The sequence below is a fragment of the Silurus meridionalis genome, chromosome 18, assembly GCF_014805685.1.
Source record: "Silurus meridionalis isolate SWU-2019-XX chromosome 18, ASM1480568v1, whole genome shotgun sequence".
In the NCBI taxonomy this organism is placed as follows: Eukaryota; Metazoa; Chordata; class Actinopteri; order Siluriformes; family Siluridae; genus Silurus; species Silurus meridionalis.
The window spans coordinates 4,045,723-4,059,998 of record NC_060901.1 but is presented as its reverse complement, the minus strand read 5'-3'; the positions used below and the strand labels follow the sequence as shown (position 1 = coordinate 4,059,998).

Genomic DNA, 14,276 nt, shown 5'->3' with positions numbered 1-14,276 from the left:
CTCTGTCTCGTTCTCTCTCTCTCTTTCTCTCCCTCTGTTTTAGTACTTGTATGATGGGATGGAGATGAGTAGCCTGGCCGTGGAACTGACGGTGATCTGGAATGGGGATTTTAGCATCGATAACCCGGCGCAAAACAAAGGTGAGCCCTTTCATCCCATCTCCATGACAACAGGCAATATAAATCTCAATATTCTATTTTATTCCCACTTCCTACCTCTCAGCTTCTGTTGTATTGGATATATATATATATATATATATATATATATATATATATATATATATATATATATATATATATGTGTGTGTGTGTGTGTGTCTGTGTCTGTGTGTCTGTGTGTGTGTCTGTGTGTGTCTGTGTGTCTGTGTGTGTATGTGGAAGCATCTCTGAGGAGAAGATGTAGTGTGTGTGCCCACCTGTTACTTGACCTTCCAGAGCCTGACAGTTTAAGACAGCTGATCCTTAGCCAGCTGTCACACACTGCAGTCAATAGAGAGAGACATAGATATAGATAAAAGAGAGAGAGAGAGAGAGAGAGAGAGAGAGAGAGAGAGAGAGACTTAGAGTGGGAGAGAATAAGAGCCTGTGCTCTTTGAGAGTCACTGAAGTACATGTGTTCTTTTTCAGTCTCCAACTCCATACCACTTTACAGTAACTGTGAGATGATTGGTTGAAGCAGCCTAGCTTTAGCAAAGGAGTATCATGTCCAGCTGTTTACAGCATCTGGAAAAGAAACCCTGCACATATAAAAACCAAAATTATACTCATTCTGCCCTGATTCTAAATTCAATTCACCGCATTACCTGTGTAAAGCTGTTTTTAAACAATGTTCATTGTTAAAAGTGCTACACAAATAACAATTCATTAAATTGAATTGAATTCTGGTAACACAACCACGTCTTTTGTCTTATTAACTCACAGCATTTAAACTTTTTTATCTTGAGATCTTGAGATTCTTAAAAACGGGTCTTATTTCAGTTACCTATAGCACCTTATAGCGATGTGAATCTTACCATCCCTTGCATCTTATTGAAAAAAACTCTCACTAAGTATATTAAGTATTAATTATATTTTCACACAGTTTTAAGTCATGGATTGTGTAAGAACAGGGTCTTTGTTACTCTACAACACTTTTGTGCAAATCATCCTCTTTATACAAATGTAAATAAAAACAGAATGCAAAGATTTGCAAATCTCAGAAACCCATATTTTGATCAAAGTCGAACATTAAAAATCATATAAAAGTCTGTTAGAAATGTATTGACATAAAACAATAGTTTCAGGGTCGTGATACAACATAAAATGTAACTATAAATGGATAAATAAAAAATTAATAAATAAAAATAATAGATGTAAAGCATTATCCAACAACACGAATAAAACACAACATACTGTAACTTGCTGATTGATAATGGCGGGCAAAACATCAACAGTGTCCTGATGCTGCCAGATTTTATATTAATTAGTTAAACACTGATTGATTTCTATTTAAATTATCATGAGCCCGAAACCTTCTTTTCAACTACTGCAAAAAAATCGTGTAAAGAAGGACACGTGTGTTGTGGTGAGTCCGAGTCTGGAGTTTATTCATCATTTATTCCTCTCTAAATGTTCTGCTTGATGTTGAACTGATGCTGAACTGTATGTTGGTAATCAGTAAATACACCAAGCGCCGATCAAAACAAGTTCTAAAGAGCGAGCGCTCGACCCTGACTGGTCGATTACTGCGTGTTTGACCAGTTAAGATTTAATCTGCTCATAAATAAAAAGGAACGACTGATTTCACAAAATGTAGTTGAGTAAAAAGTAAAATATTTGACTTTGAAATGTAATGAAGTTACAGCAAAAGTCTCCCCAAATGGAAAATACTTCAATAAAATACGTGAAAAAGCTACTTAGTACAATAATTAAATATAATATAATAATATAATATATTTACATCGCTAATGTCCAACGCTAGCAATGAAAGTTAGATTATATATATAATATATAATAATGGATTTTCATTCTCTTAAAGGGTGCCAAAAATTTTGGAACTGACTCACTTTGTTGTGTTTTCTTTAAACACCATACATTTTAGCAAGCTGCACTTCATAGCACCTGCATATGGTGTTTATTAAGCAACTTGTGATTTGAAATAAAATGAAATAAAAGCCTTCAGATTTGGGCAAAATGCTGAAATTTAAAAAAAAGTAATAAAAAGGCATCCTGTCTTTGGATGGTGTCTGCATTCATTATCGGTTCCCATTAACTTTTGTGTGACCAGCGTGCCAGACAAATCGGTGCAAAGCCGAGAGACGGCATATGGTCTCCCGCTGTCCTCGATCGCGTTTAAGGAATAGTCGTCGATACGCGACGTGTGGCGTTGTTGCAGGATTGACGCCACCGTTTCTTCTTCCTGCGCAATTATTCTGCCGGGTTTTTTTTCCCCCAAAAAAGAAAAGACGAGCGTGTGGGAGTGACATTAAATATTCACAAGCTTATTTGACTGTTAGCAAAACATACCCGGCATGGTGAACAACAGAGATAATTAGCCAGATAGAAACGCTGGTGCTAAAAGGATGCAATCTGGCAACAAACAGGTTTCCGAGCAGGACGACTGGTGTACACACGTTTGAGATTGTGGATTACAGTGCAGCCAGGATGCTGGAATGCTGGAGTCTGACTGATTAGAAAGTGCATGCTAGTTTTTTTTTTTTTAATATTAAAGCAAAGTTTCGGCAGTAACATGAACAATGATGCAGAAACAGAAAAAGGCTAAGATTTGAGCATTAAAGATGCAGTCAGGACACTATTATGCAGTTATCTCATTCATTTACAGCTATGGGATGAAGGGCCTTACTCAGGGGCCCAGGAGTAGTTTAGTGTGGCTAGGATTTGAGCTCATGACCTTCACGTCCAAAGTCCAATGCTTTTTTTGAGACCTAGACATTAGACCATCCTCATCCTCCGTACACGTCCCAGTGAATCAGTTGTAACCACAAATTACAACGTATTCCAACCACTTTTGATATAAACGCGCATTTACATGATGCCGCTGTTCTTAGAAACCGGATGTGAGAAGTTAACAGAGCTGTGGTGCAGCTCTAGCCACGCTTCAATCCTTCTGATCCCTTCATCTTCTCCCTCCGTTCCTATTGGATCCGATTTTTTCTTTCGCGCAGTCCCCACGCTGACAAGCTAACAGTACAAAGCCCAAAGACAGCCTACATGTGACAGCGTCGTGACGGCGTTCGACATGCGACAGCGTCTTTCTCGCGTGCGTGCCGCTGTTCCGCGTTCCACAAAGGCCTTTTTTTTCTTCGCTACACCTCAAATACTCAAATACAAGCAGAGGAAGTGTGAGCGTTTACCGTCACGCTGCGTCTTTAATGATACGTTACTGTCACCGGTGCGTTTCTGAGCTCTGTGGCATAGCAAAAAAATAAATAAATAAACGACAAATGACACATCAGTTGACAATAAAAGACACCTGCGGTTGAAAAATGTGCAATCTGGGAATGTGTGTGTTTGTGTGTGTGTGTTTGTGTGTTAAACATATGTGTGTATGTGTATGTGTAGGTGTGTGTGTGTGTGTGTGTGTGTGTGTGTGTGTGTGTGTGTGTGTGAGTGTGTGTGTGTGTGTGAGGGAAGTCTGAGCTCATTTAGGCAGAGGAGGAGAGAAGAGTGTATGATTTCTCCTTCTGCCTCAGAGCTCCATACACCCCGTCACGAGCACCGAACCGCCAAAACTGTTTCGTTCCAGGGGAATCATTTGATAGACGGAACATCGACCGTGCCGGCAATTTAAAAAAAATTGTCTGTTGCAGTTGCTATGGCGATGTAACTTAAGATGGACGAATGAAGAAAAGCAGGGTCGAAAAAAAGTGGGGAGGAATTCGGTTCATATGACAGAACACAAATATTTTGTCAGCTAGTCTAATGTAACCCCTTCCAGCAGCTATTTCCAGTCTAGTACCTTCAGTGGCTAGCTATCATGCTATCCTTACATGAAAACCAAGTTAACTAACATTAAAATACCCAGTGTTTAACCCAGTCCCAAAGCAGATCACATTAGCTAACACTGTGATAGTCATATGCATTAAACAGGCCGAAAGGCTTTCTCAGATGCTAGTTCCCATTCGAATAATTATTATACAGCCAACACTGTTGGCAGGGGTTTACAGAAAGCTAGCTAAATACAGCTAGATACAGATACAACCAGATTATCTAGCAGGCTATCATAGTCTGTACACCAGTGGCCATAGTCTACCTGTTACCTAAACTAGCTGTAATTTGTTCGAAATGATTATCCAGGTATCCATTTAAAGCTAAAAAAAAAAAAAAAAAGGCAAAATGATAAACTAGCCACTCTTGCTAACAAGCTAGGCACCATTCATAGCAAACTAGATGTATTTACATCAGATATCCTTTTTAAAATCATGGATTGATAGCAAGCTAGCTAACATTAGTCTGTTATTCTTGAATGAATTAGGAAATATTAGCAGGGACGAACATCCTAACTAACATTAGTACCAAGATGCTAAATGGATTGTATTAGGAAGGCCAAGGATGCTATCAAGATACAGAATGTTATACTAGCTAGTTTTTTGTTCCAGTAACAAATAAGTAACACTGCAGTATGATGATGTGTAAACCAGCATCCAGTGGTTATTAGCAAGCTAGTTTACATTAGACTATTATGTGATTTAAGTGTTTAGTCAGGTTTTTCTGTCAAAATAACTACGATTAAGCAGGATATTATACTGAGTAAAGCTGTAGTTTGGATTACTAGCAAACTATTAACTAGCTAACCTTGCGCTAATGTATTGTGACAACCTGTATTTAAGGATCTTGGTAAATTAAACTAAATATACAAAACATTTACTGGCTAGTAATCATAAATAAACCCAAGAGTTGTGTTTGCTAGCATCATTCATGTGCAATAGCTACCGAGTTCCAGTGCGAGCAAAACGTGACATGCAAGTAATATCGAGTTTTCGTTTAAAAAAAGATCTGTTTAAACAAATGCACAGAAACTTTTGCCTTGCTGATGCTTTCTGGGTTTTTCTATGTTAGATAAGTTTGCATTTGTGGTTCAGTGTTGGTTAATGTCTTTCTCACCTGTTTTCTTTATTTTTCTATCTCTCTATCTCTATCTATCTATCTATCTATCTATCTATCTATCTATCTATCTATACATCTGTGTGTACAGTACACCTGTATAAGTGTGATGCGAGGCGTGAGAGCTGTGGCCTGTGCCTGAAGGCTGACCCTTTGTTCGGATGTGTGTGGTGTAAAGCCGAGAAGCGCTGCACTCTCAAACAGCACTGCTCTCATCCACAGAGCATGTGGCTCGAACACAACGGCATCAACAGCAAGTGCACACACCCGAAGATCACCAAGGTAAACACCTACACACTCTTACACATACATATTCTCCAACACTTACTTTTGGTTCTTACTTTTACTGGCAATTGACCCTTACCATAAGTAGCCCCAGCTCAGACCCATCAGATCCCCAGACCCATCAAGAAATGTGCCCAAGAGCATCAGGATTGTTGATAATGTTGTTGAAGCTAAATACACACCTGAGCACTAATTGGTTAATCAGAAATTGCATTAGGCATAGATGCGACGTCTTTAAAGTTTTTGCTGATAAATTGGAATAAATAAGTACCCCAGCTCAGATAGCCATCAAGAAATGTACCCAGGACGGCAGAACTGCAGATGTGGGTAGAGCAAAATAAACACCTGAGCACTGATTGGACAATCATACAATGCATTAGAAGATGACATATGTGCGATGTCTAATGTTCTTGCCGTTAAACCGGGATGAATAAATACCCCAAGCTCAGACAGCCAGCAAGAAATTTACCCAAGAGCATCAGGTTTGCAAAAGGCGGAAATGTGGGTGGAGCTAATATCACACCTGAGCACTGATTGGGCAATCATAAAATGCATTCGAAAATGACATATGTGATGTCTTTAATGTTCTTGCTGTTAAACTGGCATAAATAAGTATCCCCAGTTCAGAGAGCCGCCAAGAAATGTACCTAAGAACATCAGGATTGCCAAAGTCGGGAATGTGAGTGGAGCTAAATGTTAATCTGAGCATCTTGGAATATGGAATTTTATACTAGCATCTAGTCTACGTTTGATGGTGAAGAGGACGTGGTACCTCAGTGGTTAAGGTGTTGTGCTTCTGATTAGAAGTTTCTGAGTTAAAATTCCATCGACTGATAATATAAATCATATAAGCTGCTCAATATGTGATAATTGTAGGTAGCCCTGGATGAGGAAATCTACTGAATGCCAATTTTTCTGTATTTCTTTATAGCCAGGTACAATTTATCAGAGGGTGAAAATGTTTTCTTCCTTCAAAATAGTGATTAAATTATTTTTTCCATTCGTCTGTATTTCATCGTGTTTCCTGAGGCAGAAAGCAGTTGTTGTTTTGTTTTGGTTTGGTTTTTTTTTTCTCACAAGCAGCCACTGGGAAATTTTGGGGCCAAAATAAGACAATCTTTCGCTTTAGATAAACTCAATATGTTTTTTTCTTGTTTAAACATTTTATGAATTACAGCACTGAACCAGCACGCTTAAAGAAATCAGTAGTTCATTGACGGCTTCTCAAGCTGAATGAAAAAGAGACTGAGTCAAATAATGAGGCCCTGCCTAATTTTTTTTATTTATTTATTGAATTCATTAGGCCCATGTGTATTTATGTGTCTCCTTCACTCTTTATTTCCCCCTTTTTTCGGGGGTATTTTTTTTAATACGTTTCATTACAATGACATCTGTGATGGCGAATCTTTAGCTGAAGTCGAAGTGGGTGATGATTAAGTGTTTTCCTCCACCAGCCATCAATTAGCTTGTCAAAGTCACAAATCTAATCATCCCCTAATGAAAAGAGACAACTCTCCCTATTGCGTGCATGCTCTTTCTTTCGGGAAAAACCAGCTCGGCGCTTATCGGAGAAAGGCGCTGTAATATGGTGCGATAGCTGTTAATTGCATGCATTGTAACGCCGGAGATTAGTCTCAGTAACGATTTTATTAGGGTCTGTTATTTCGCAGGCATCTACTATAAAATCTAGTCTAAAATATTCTAAAATGGGGTGGGGGACCACATAAAATGCGTCTTCTTTTTTACTATTGGGTTTGGAGCTCACAGCTTCTCAATGGTTCTGAATGAGTAAGGAAGTCTTGGATACATTGCTTCAAGGTCATTGCTTTTGACTGTTTCTAATTTGAAACTCGGGATCGCTCGAAGGTGAATGTCCCGCGGTGTCATTTTCGACCGAAAAGAACGAACTGAATTCAATTTCCCTTCAAGGTCAGAAGTTTGACATTAGTTTTTTTTTTTTTTTCAGCAGCGTTCTTTGGTTTATTATAATCACCCTTTTAATGAAACTGTTTCATCGATTGCCTGAAGTGTGGTGACTCTCTAGGATGTATCTTGGGTTACGTTGTAAATGTCTCTATATTTGGGAAATCAAAGTAGTGTGCCTTCGAAAATCTATTTAAAATAATTAGACAATATGAAAATACATATCAGAGATCCTTGAAAACTAAACCACATTGACAAGCAAGTTTACTACATTTAGAAATGTTTTTTTTTCATGGCTTGTTCTATACTTTATGGGGTCCTGTACTGAAAACGACCTCTCTGTGTTCTGTTTAAGAGATCACAGCCAAGCAGGAAAAACAAAGCCTTGGTAAAAGCTGTCGCAGTTCGGTTAGTGATGGCTGGTTCCCTTTGGGATGCTGTGTAGAGGTTTGCCAGGATGACTGATGGACAGACTACATTGTGATAATAGCACAGCTGTGCGTAGACTACCAAAGGGATGACCTTAGAGACAGATCGCAGCTGACTTGACAAAGTGTGATCTAACTCATTGACTTCCTTCATACACAACGCCAGTTTGGTTTATTTCCCAAATGGACAAAGTTGGAGATTTTCCTGAATGGCAAGTTACTGATAGCAATTCAACCTGCAACCCTCACTGCTCATCTATAGCTTTCTCTATGAGCATCAAGCTATTGTTTATGGTAGGGAATTGTGCAGGACCCATGTTTTTATTCAGTTTATGCCACTCCTGAAACATTCTTGACCAATCACGTTTGGTCTTGCAGATATTTGACCAATACTTAAAAAATCCCACCTATTTCCAAGGGCATTCTAAATCCTTTAGAAAGCTGGACACTCCAAAATGCTGCACAATCCTGCCCATTTCTGCAGATAATTGGGGAGCAAGGCTCTTAACCTTTCAACTGCTCAGTTGTGTAAATGATATAATTGTAAGTCACTCTGGATAAGGGGCGTCTGCCAAATGCTTGTAGAAGTTGTTGTCAGTCCCTCATGCTATCAATTTTAATTTGTACCATTCTTCCATTTGTTAAAAGGTTTGCACCCAATGTCATTCTCACAAGTTCCACCCCTTTCCAATCCCAATCCCAACTACGTCTACACTTATTTGGATTAATTTGAAAACGGCGTTTTAGTCTAAAAACTCTCAACATCCAGGCTATTGTTTTCAATTGTTTCCCAAAATTATCATAATCATCCACACTAAAAAGTCTGAAAACGCTTACCCTGTACTGCACATGAGCAAAATGTAAGATGTTTAGATCTGCATCATTTCCGCCTGCCGTTTATTTACTTTCCGGCTCTTTGAAACGTCGCAGCAATGACTAAAATGCGTCGTTGCTTTTGAAAGCCTTCATAGAGTCCACACTGTGGATCCACTTTGGAGAGCATTTTTTGAAAAGCTACATTTTTGTTGACTGAAAAAGCAGTCACAGTGTGGAAGGAAGGCCAAAACAGAGAGAAGATAAAATACTTTTAAAAAGTAAACGTATTTGTTTTGCACTCTTGCAGTGAATCTTGTACATGTTCCACTTACACGTGAAGAGAAGCTAGTCCCCACACCAAACCAAATATGCCTTGCGAGATCATTGAACATTGGTGGATCTAGAAAATTATTTACAGGGGTCGCAAGGGGGTGGCATGGGAATTATGAGGGTTGGCAACAGTAAAGCAAGCATCCCTGCATTGTTCTCATGGATTCAAGGAATGATATACATATTCGGTGTATACACTGAAGTGCAGACTTTTATTTTGGTCTATAAAAATTAGGAGCATGAAAAACAACACAGCAGGGGTCACCAACATGGTACCACACGAGTCGCCTGCTGGCCTTTTCTAAAAAATAGCTCACCATAGCGCCACTTACCAGTGAGCTGCATCAAATTTTTTTTGTTGCTATTCTTTTTTAAATCTGTCATGGATAGACCAAGAGTCGGAAACCGGAGTATGGTTTAACACCTTGTCTTTATTTTGTCTGAACATATACAAGGCAGAGGCTTGAGGAGAAGTACAAACCGGACAGCGGGTATAAACCATAATGCGGGTAGGATCCGTAATGCGGGTAGAATCCATAATGTGGGTAGAATCCGTAATGCAAATAGTCCAGGGATGATCGCCAATGTGAACCGTTAAAGGCAAACCTATCTTGAGCGCTTCCTCCAAAGCGGAGCCAGGAGCATGGAAGTACGGGGAATACTAGTGGTAGGAAGTCCGGTAGATCTCTTATGGCATCGAGTAGATCCGCCTGTGAGTGGGGTGGAATCGGGAGCTTATAAAGGGGAAAGGTAATGGAGAACAGGTGTAGGTGATTGGAGCAGGGAGAGGCTGAGTGAGAGTTAGAGCCTCAGAGGGAGGCGTGGCTGGTGGTTTCCTAGCAAAATCACACTTGCATTAAGCCACAATCCACATAAACCACATTGAAATCAGCATATCTATAGACACTCCCGAATGCGTTGTTCTCACATGAAGTCACTTGTCAAAAGTTCGGACAATCCTGAAGACGCAAGTTACTGAACAACATACTTTTGACAATAGTTGATACAGTCAACCCCTGGTAATTTGCAGATTTGCAGAACTCACGGGGGGTCTTAGAACGTGACTTGGCTTTGATAAAAATTTTATTTATTTTTTTCATTATTTCATCGCATTGCAGTGGTGCTGCTGAAAATCGGTCAAGGAAACTGAATTTATGTTTTATTACATTGGAATACCAGTGCTGGGGTGGCAGATGCGTTTTCTTAGGGTAGCAGTTGCCACCCCTGCCACCTCGGGAGATCCGCCCCTGCATCTGAATGTTTGATGTCCACATAACTGTGATTGGTAAAATGTACTTCATTTCCGGTGTAATCAGATTGCAGCTTTCACTGTAAACTAAACAGCGACATGCTTATTGAGATGAATTGTTGATTATCATCGAAGAAATGATTAACCAGTGTTTGCTGTCAGAATAACTATTCCCTTCGTGTCCTTTGAGTTTGTTCTCATTTCAGCAGTTTATGGAGTTTTTGTGCATGCTGGTGTCTGCATTTTGTACCTATAGATAATCACTGCAGATTTTTTTCCCCCTCCTGCCATAGGCAAGGCTCAGCTGGGCTTGTAACTCATCATTATTCATGGGATAGACACACTCATTGGAAGCTTTGTAGCTCTGACAGAAAGCGGCCCGATTATCGTGCTGAACCAAATCTTTCACAGGTGCAGAGAGAAAAACTAGCATGGTTACTGACTCAGCTTCCAATTGCTTGCTTGTCTTGTACCAACCGTAGAGATCGCAAGGGGGTGGGACGAGCACGTTATTGTCTGGTTCGGATCAAAGCTTGGATAATGATTGTTTGCAATCACATAATGCCACGGTTTGTTCGCAGATCACCCCGCTGAGAGGACCTCGGGAAGGAGGGACACTGGTGACAATTCGCGGCGAGAACCTCGGCCTGGAGTTCTACGAGATCCAGGGCAACGTGAAGGTCGCGGAAGTAGAGTGCACACCCATACCAGAGGGATACATCCCTGCTGAACAGTGAGTCTCTCAAATCTTCCACATTCCTTTTTCACTACAGCATAGTTTCAGAGATAATTAAATTAACGCCGTAGAAATTAGTTTAATGCTTTGGCCATGTTTTATTTTCATTTGGCAGATTTGGAATTATGTTGCTCTTGGGGTTTTTTGGGTATGAGTGGTTTTTTTTTTGTTGTTATTAATGTGTACACAAGTAAAAATTGAAAAAATTTAAAATAAAAAAATGCTCCTAGTAAAACAGTGTGCTTTCTTCCTACCTCACATCATGAAAGGTTGGAATGCAGAGAAGGCCTTGAATCCAGAAATTTGATAAGTCAAATAGAGGTGCTTTCTATTCGTCACATGTACTTTATAGCATAGTGACATTTTTTCTTTGCATATCTCAGCAATGTTAGAAAGCTGGGTCAGTAATAATACAGAGCCTCTGGAGCACAGAGGGTTAAGGGCCTTGCTCAGGGGCCCCAAAAGGGTCAGTTTTGCGATACCGAAGCTTAAACCCTCAACCTTCTGATCAGTAACCCCGAGACTTAACCCCTAAACTCCCACTTTCCCCAAAAGGGTTGATTTCTATAGTCTGTATACACAAGTAAAGACAAGCTTATATTAGATGTACTCTATAGTGTCTTCTTTAATAAAAGTTTTAGAATATTATTTAGCAAGTGTGAAAGAAGACTCCAGTTTCAGCGCTTTGTAAACCTTTAGAAGTTTTCCAGTCTTCAAAAAAGAGAAGTTTAAGATTTATTCTTTACTCCAGTGTAAAGGATTGAGACAGATGAAGGATCAAGTGGTTTTCTTGATAGACTCCAAAAAAAAGTTCCACTCCATTAAAACTCATATTTTAGCTTTCGATTATTCACTCTGTCCATTTCTTTTCCCATCTTTCGAGCCGTTCGGTTTGAACCCAGTCTGAGCCATCCATGCGTAGCTTTAATCCGGCTGTGGACTCTATATGGAGCATGAGGGTGATAGGATCAGGACTCAAGGCAGAGACGAGTATTAAAGCAAAGTTTAATCCCAGGTCAGGACAGAGGAAATAATTACATGTTGTTTTTTTGGCGGTGGGAAGGATTTGAATAGCTATGACTGACTGAAAAATTATTATTACTTTATTATTACCCTGACCTAAAAAAAATCATCTTGTTTTTTTTCTGCACTCCAGTAGGATTGTGGCATTCGGAGCAGTGATAAGCCTCTTACGGTGTTGTGTGATAAGTTTTGGTTTGTCAAGACAGAATGAGGAGATTACAGACTGCATTAAGTTTTTTTTCTCCGCAATCTCACACACTGTTGTTGTTATACAGATGACAGACTGGAAGAAGAAGCAATATAGATATATAGCAATATAGCAAGATTTTACCGATAGCTAGGTTAGAGCTTACTTTCTTACTTGCCGATTCAGTTTTTAATGGATACTGGATAAAAAAAAAAAAACAAGCGCGCATAACACCCCATGTAAAATAGATCTTAATTACAAAAATAAAACATAAAAAACATTATTAAATCATGAAAGTGTGCTAAATGAATTAAATATAAATATATTATTTACTCCAAATAAAAAAGATAACAGTTACATCCACAAGGAATAAAAAAGACACTTTAAATAAACAGCACAAGATGTCATGATGTCGAACTGTATAACGCAACCCGGAAAAACTGTCGATCAACTATCGACGCCAATCAATCGCCAAAACCGTTTAATTGGTCAACCTTTAATAATAACCTCCACTCTTCTGGGAAGGTGTTTCACTAGATTTTGGAGTGTGATTGTGGAGATTTGTGGTCATTCAGCTTGTAGCTGTTAGTAAAGGGATGTACGGATGTAGGGTGTTAAAAAAGGGTTGAGGGTAGCAGTTTTACAAAGTTGTATAAAAGACTTTTAGTGCTTATAGGTCTGTTAATTATAATTAACCATTTGTCCATAATAAGTGAGTCAATGGCGACTGTGGTAAGGAAAAACTCCATGAGATGGCATGAGGAGGAACCCTTGAGAGGAGCCAGACTCAAAAGTAAAACTCATTCTCATCTGGGTGGCACCAAATGTGAATTCATTCTAGTTCCATCATTGTTGTGGTAGCTCAGTGATTAAGGCATTGGACTTTAAATTGGAAGGTCACGAGTTCAAATCCCACTGATACTGCTGAGCCCTTGAGCAAGACCCTTAACTGCGTAATTTGTAAGTCTGCTGCCAAATGCCTTAAATGTAAGATCTTTCACTCCATCCCATGTAAAAAATATATTTGTTAAAAAAATATTTATATTACATTAATTATATATACGTTTGTGTGCATTATACAGGATTGTGTGTGAGATGGGAAAAGCCGAGTCAAGTCAGTTTGCCGGAAATGTCCAAGTCTGCATAGGGGAGTGCCAGTCCGAGTTCATGGTCAAGTCCTCCAAGTACTACTACTTTGTGGTAAGTTCATTCTGCTGACAGAGTGATTTACAAGATGAAATCGGGACCACTGCACAGATCTTAATCGTGTGCCTGTAATTTAAGACCCTCGCCAATTACAGGCCAGCTCAGATTTACTGTAGAGCCACCTCATTAAAAAAAAGGGGCCAAGACAGTTCGTGTGCGTCTATGCCCTGGTCATAATGATATCCCACAGAGGGATTGTCCCATAATGAATGTGGGAAGATGGTCATAAAATCCATTTCTCCTTCTCTCTTGCTTTACCACACAAACCAATAGAAAACACTTAAATCTGAGGAATATGGGCAATCTTTAACCCCTGTATTGATCGCTCCTGTAATCATGCCTATTAAGCCCGTGTTCTGTACACCATTATAAGACAGTGGCTTTGGCTGCTCTAATCTGATTGGTCAGAATGTCAGTTAGTTCGTTTTCTGTAATAGTACCACTGACAGTATTTTGGCAAGTGCCATTCAAGTCACATGTTTAAACACCGCACTCATTTCTTAAATGTATGTTGCCATTGCTATTGTGATCATTCATTAGGGTTGTATGGTCGATGCTGCTAAACTATTTAGGGCTAAAATGTAATTGGAAATCAATTGGAAATTTGAAATGTATAAGGTATAATAGGAATAAAACACATGGTGCGGGAACAGCCGAATGAAGAATATAGATAGATAGATAGATAGATAGATAGATAGATAGATAGATAGATAGATAGATAGATAGATAGATAGATAGATAGATAGATAGATAGATAGATAGATAGATAGATAGATAGATAGATAGATAGATAGAGAGAGAGAGAGAGAGAGAGAGAGAGAGAGACAGACAGACAGACAGACAGACAGACAGACAGATAGATAGATAGATAGGAGCATATACAGTATAGAAATATATATTACATATATAGATGTATGGACATAACTTTGACTATAAGATTGTTATGTGATTTTTGAACATCCACAATTAGCTCCAATTCATCCCAAAAATG

At 39.1% G+C, this 14,276-nt stretch overlaps 1 protein-coding gene across 1 annotated transcript in view; it reads left to right on the top strand.

The window, feature by feature from the left end:
• The window catches only part of plxna4 (plexin A4), a 317,143-nt gene that overhangs the window by 240,419 nt on the left and 62,448 nt on the right, over window positions 1-14,276 (top strand). Inside the window, 4 exon segments of the mRNA XM_046872953.1 lie at window positions 44-140; window positions 5,194-5,384; window positions 10,715-10,866; window positions 13,162-13,279. Of these exon segments, the coding sequence (XP_046728909.1) occupies window positions 44-140; window positions 5,194-5,384; window positions 10,715-10,866; window positions 13,162-13,279 (558 nt within the window).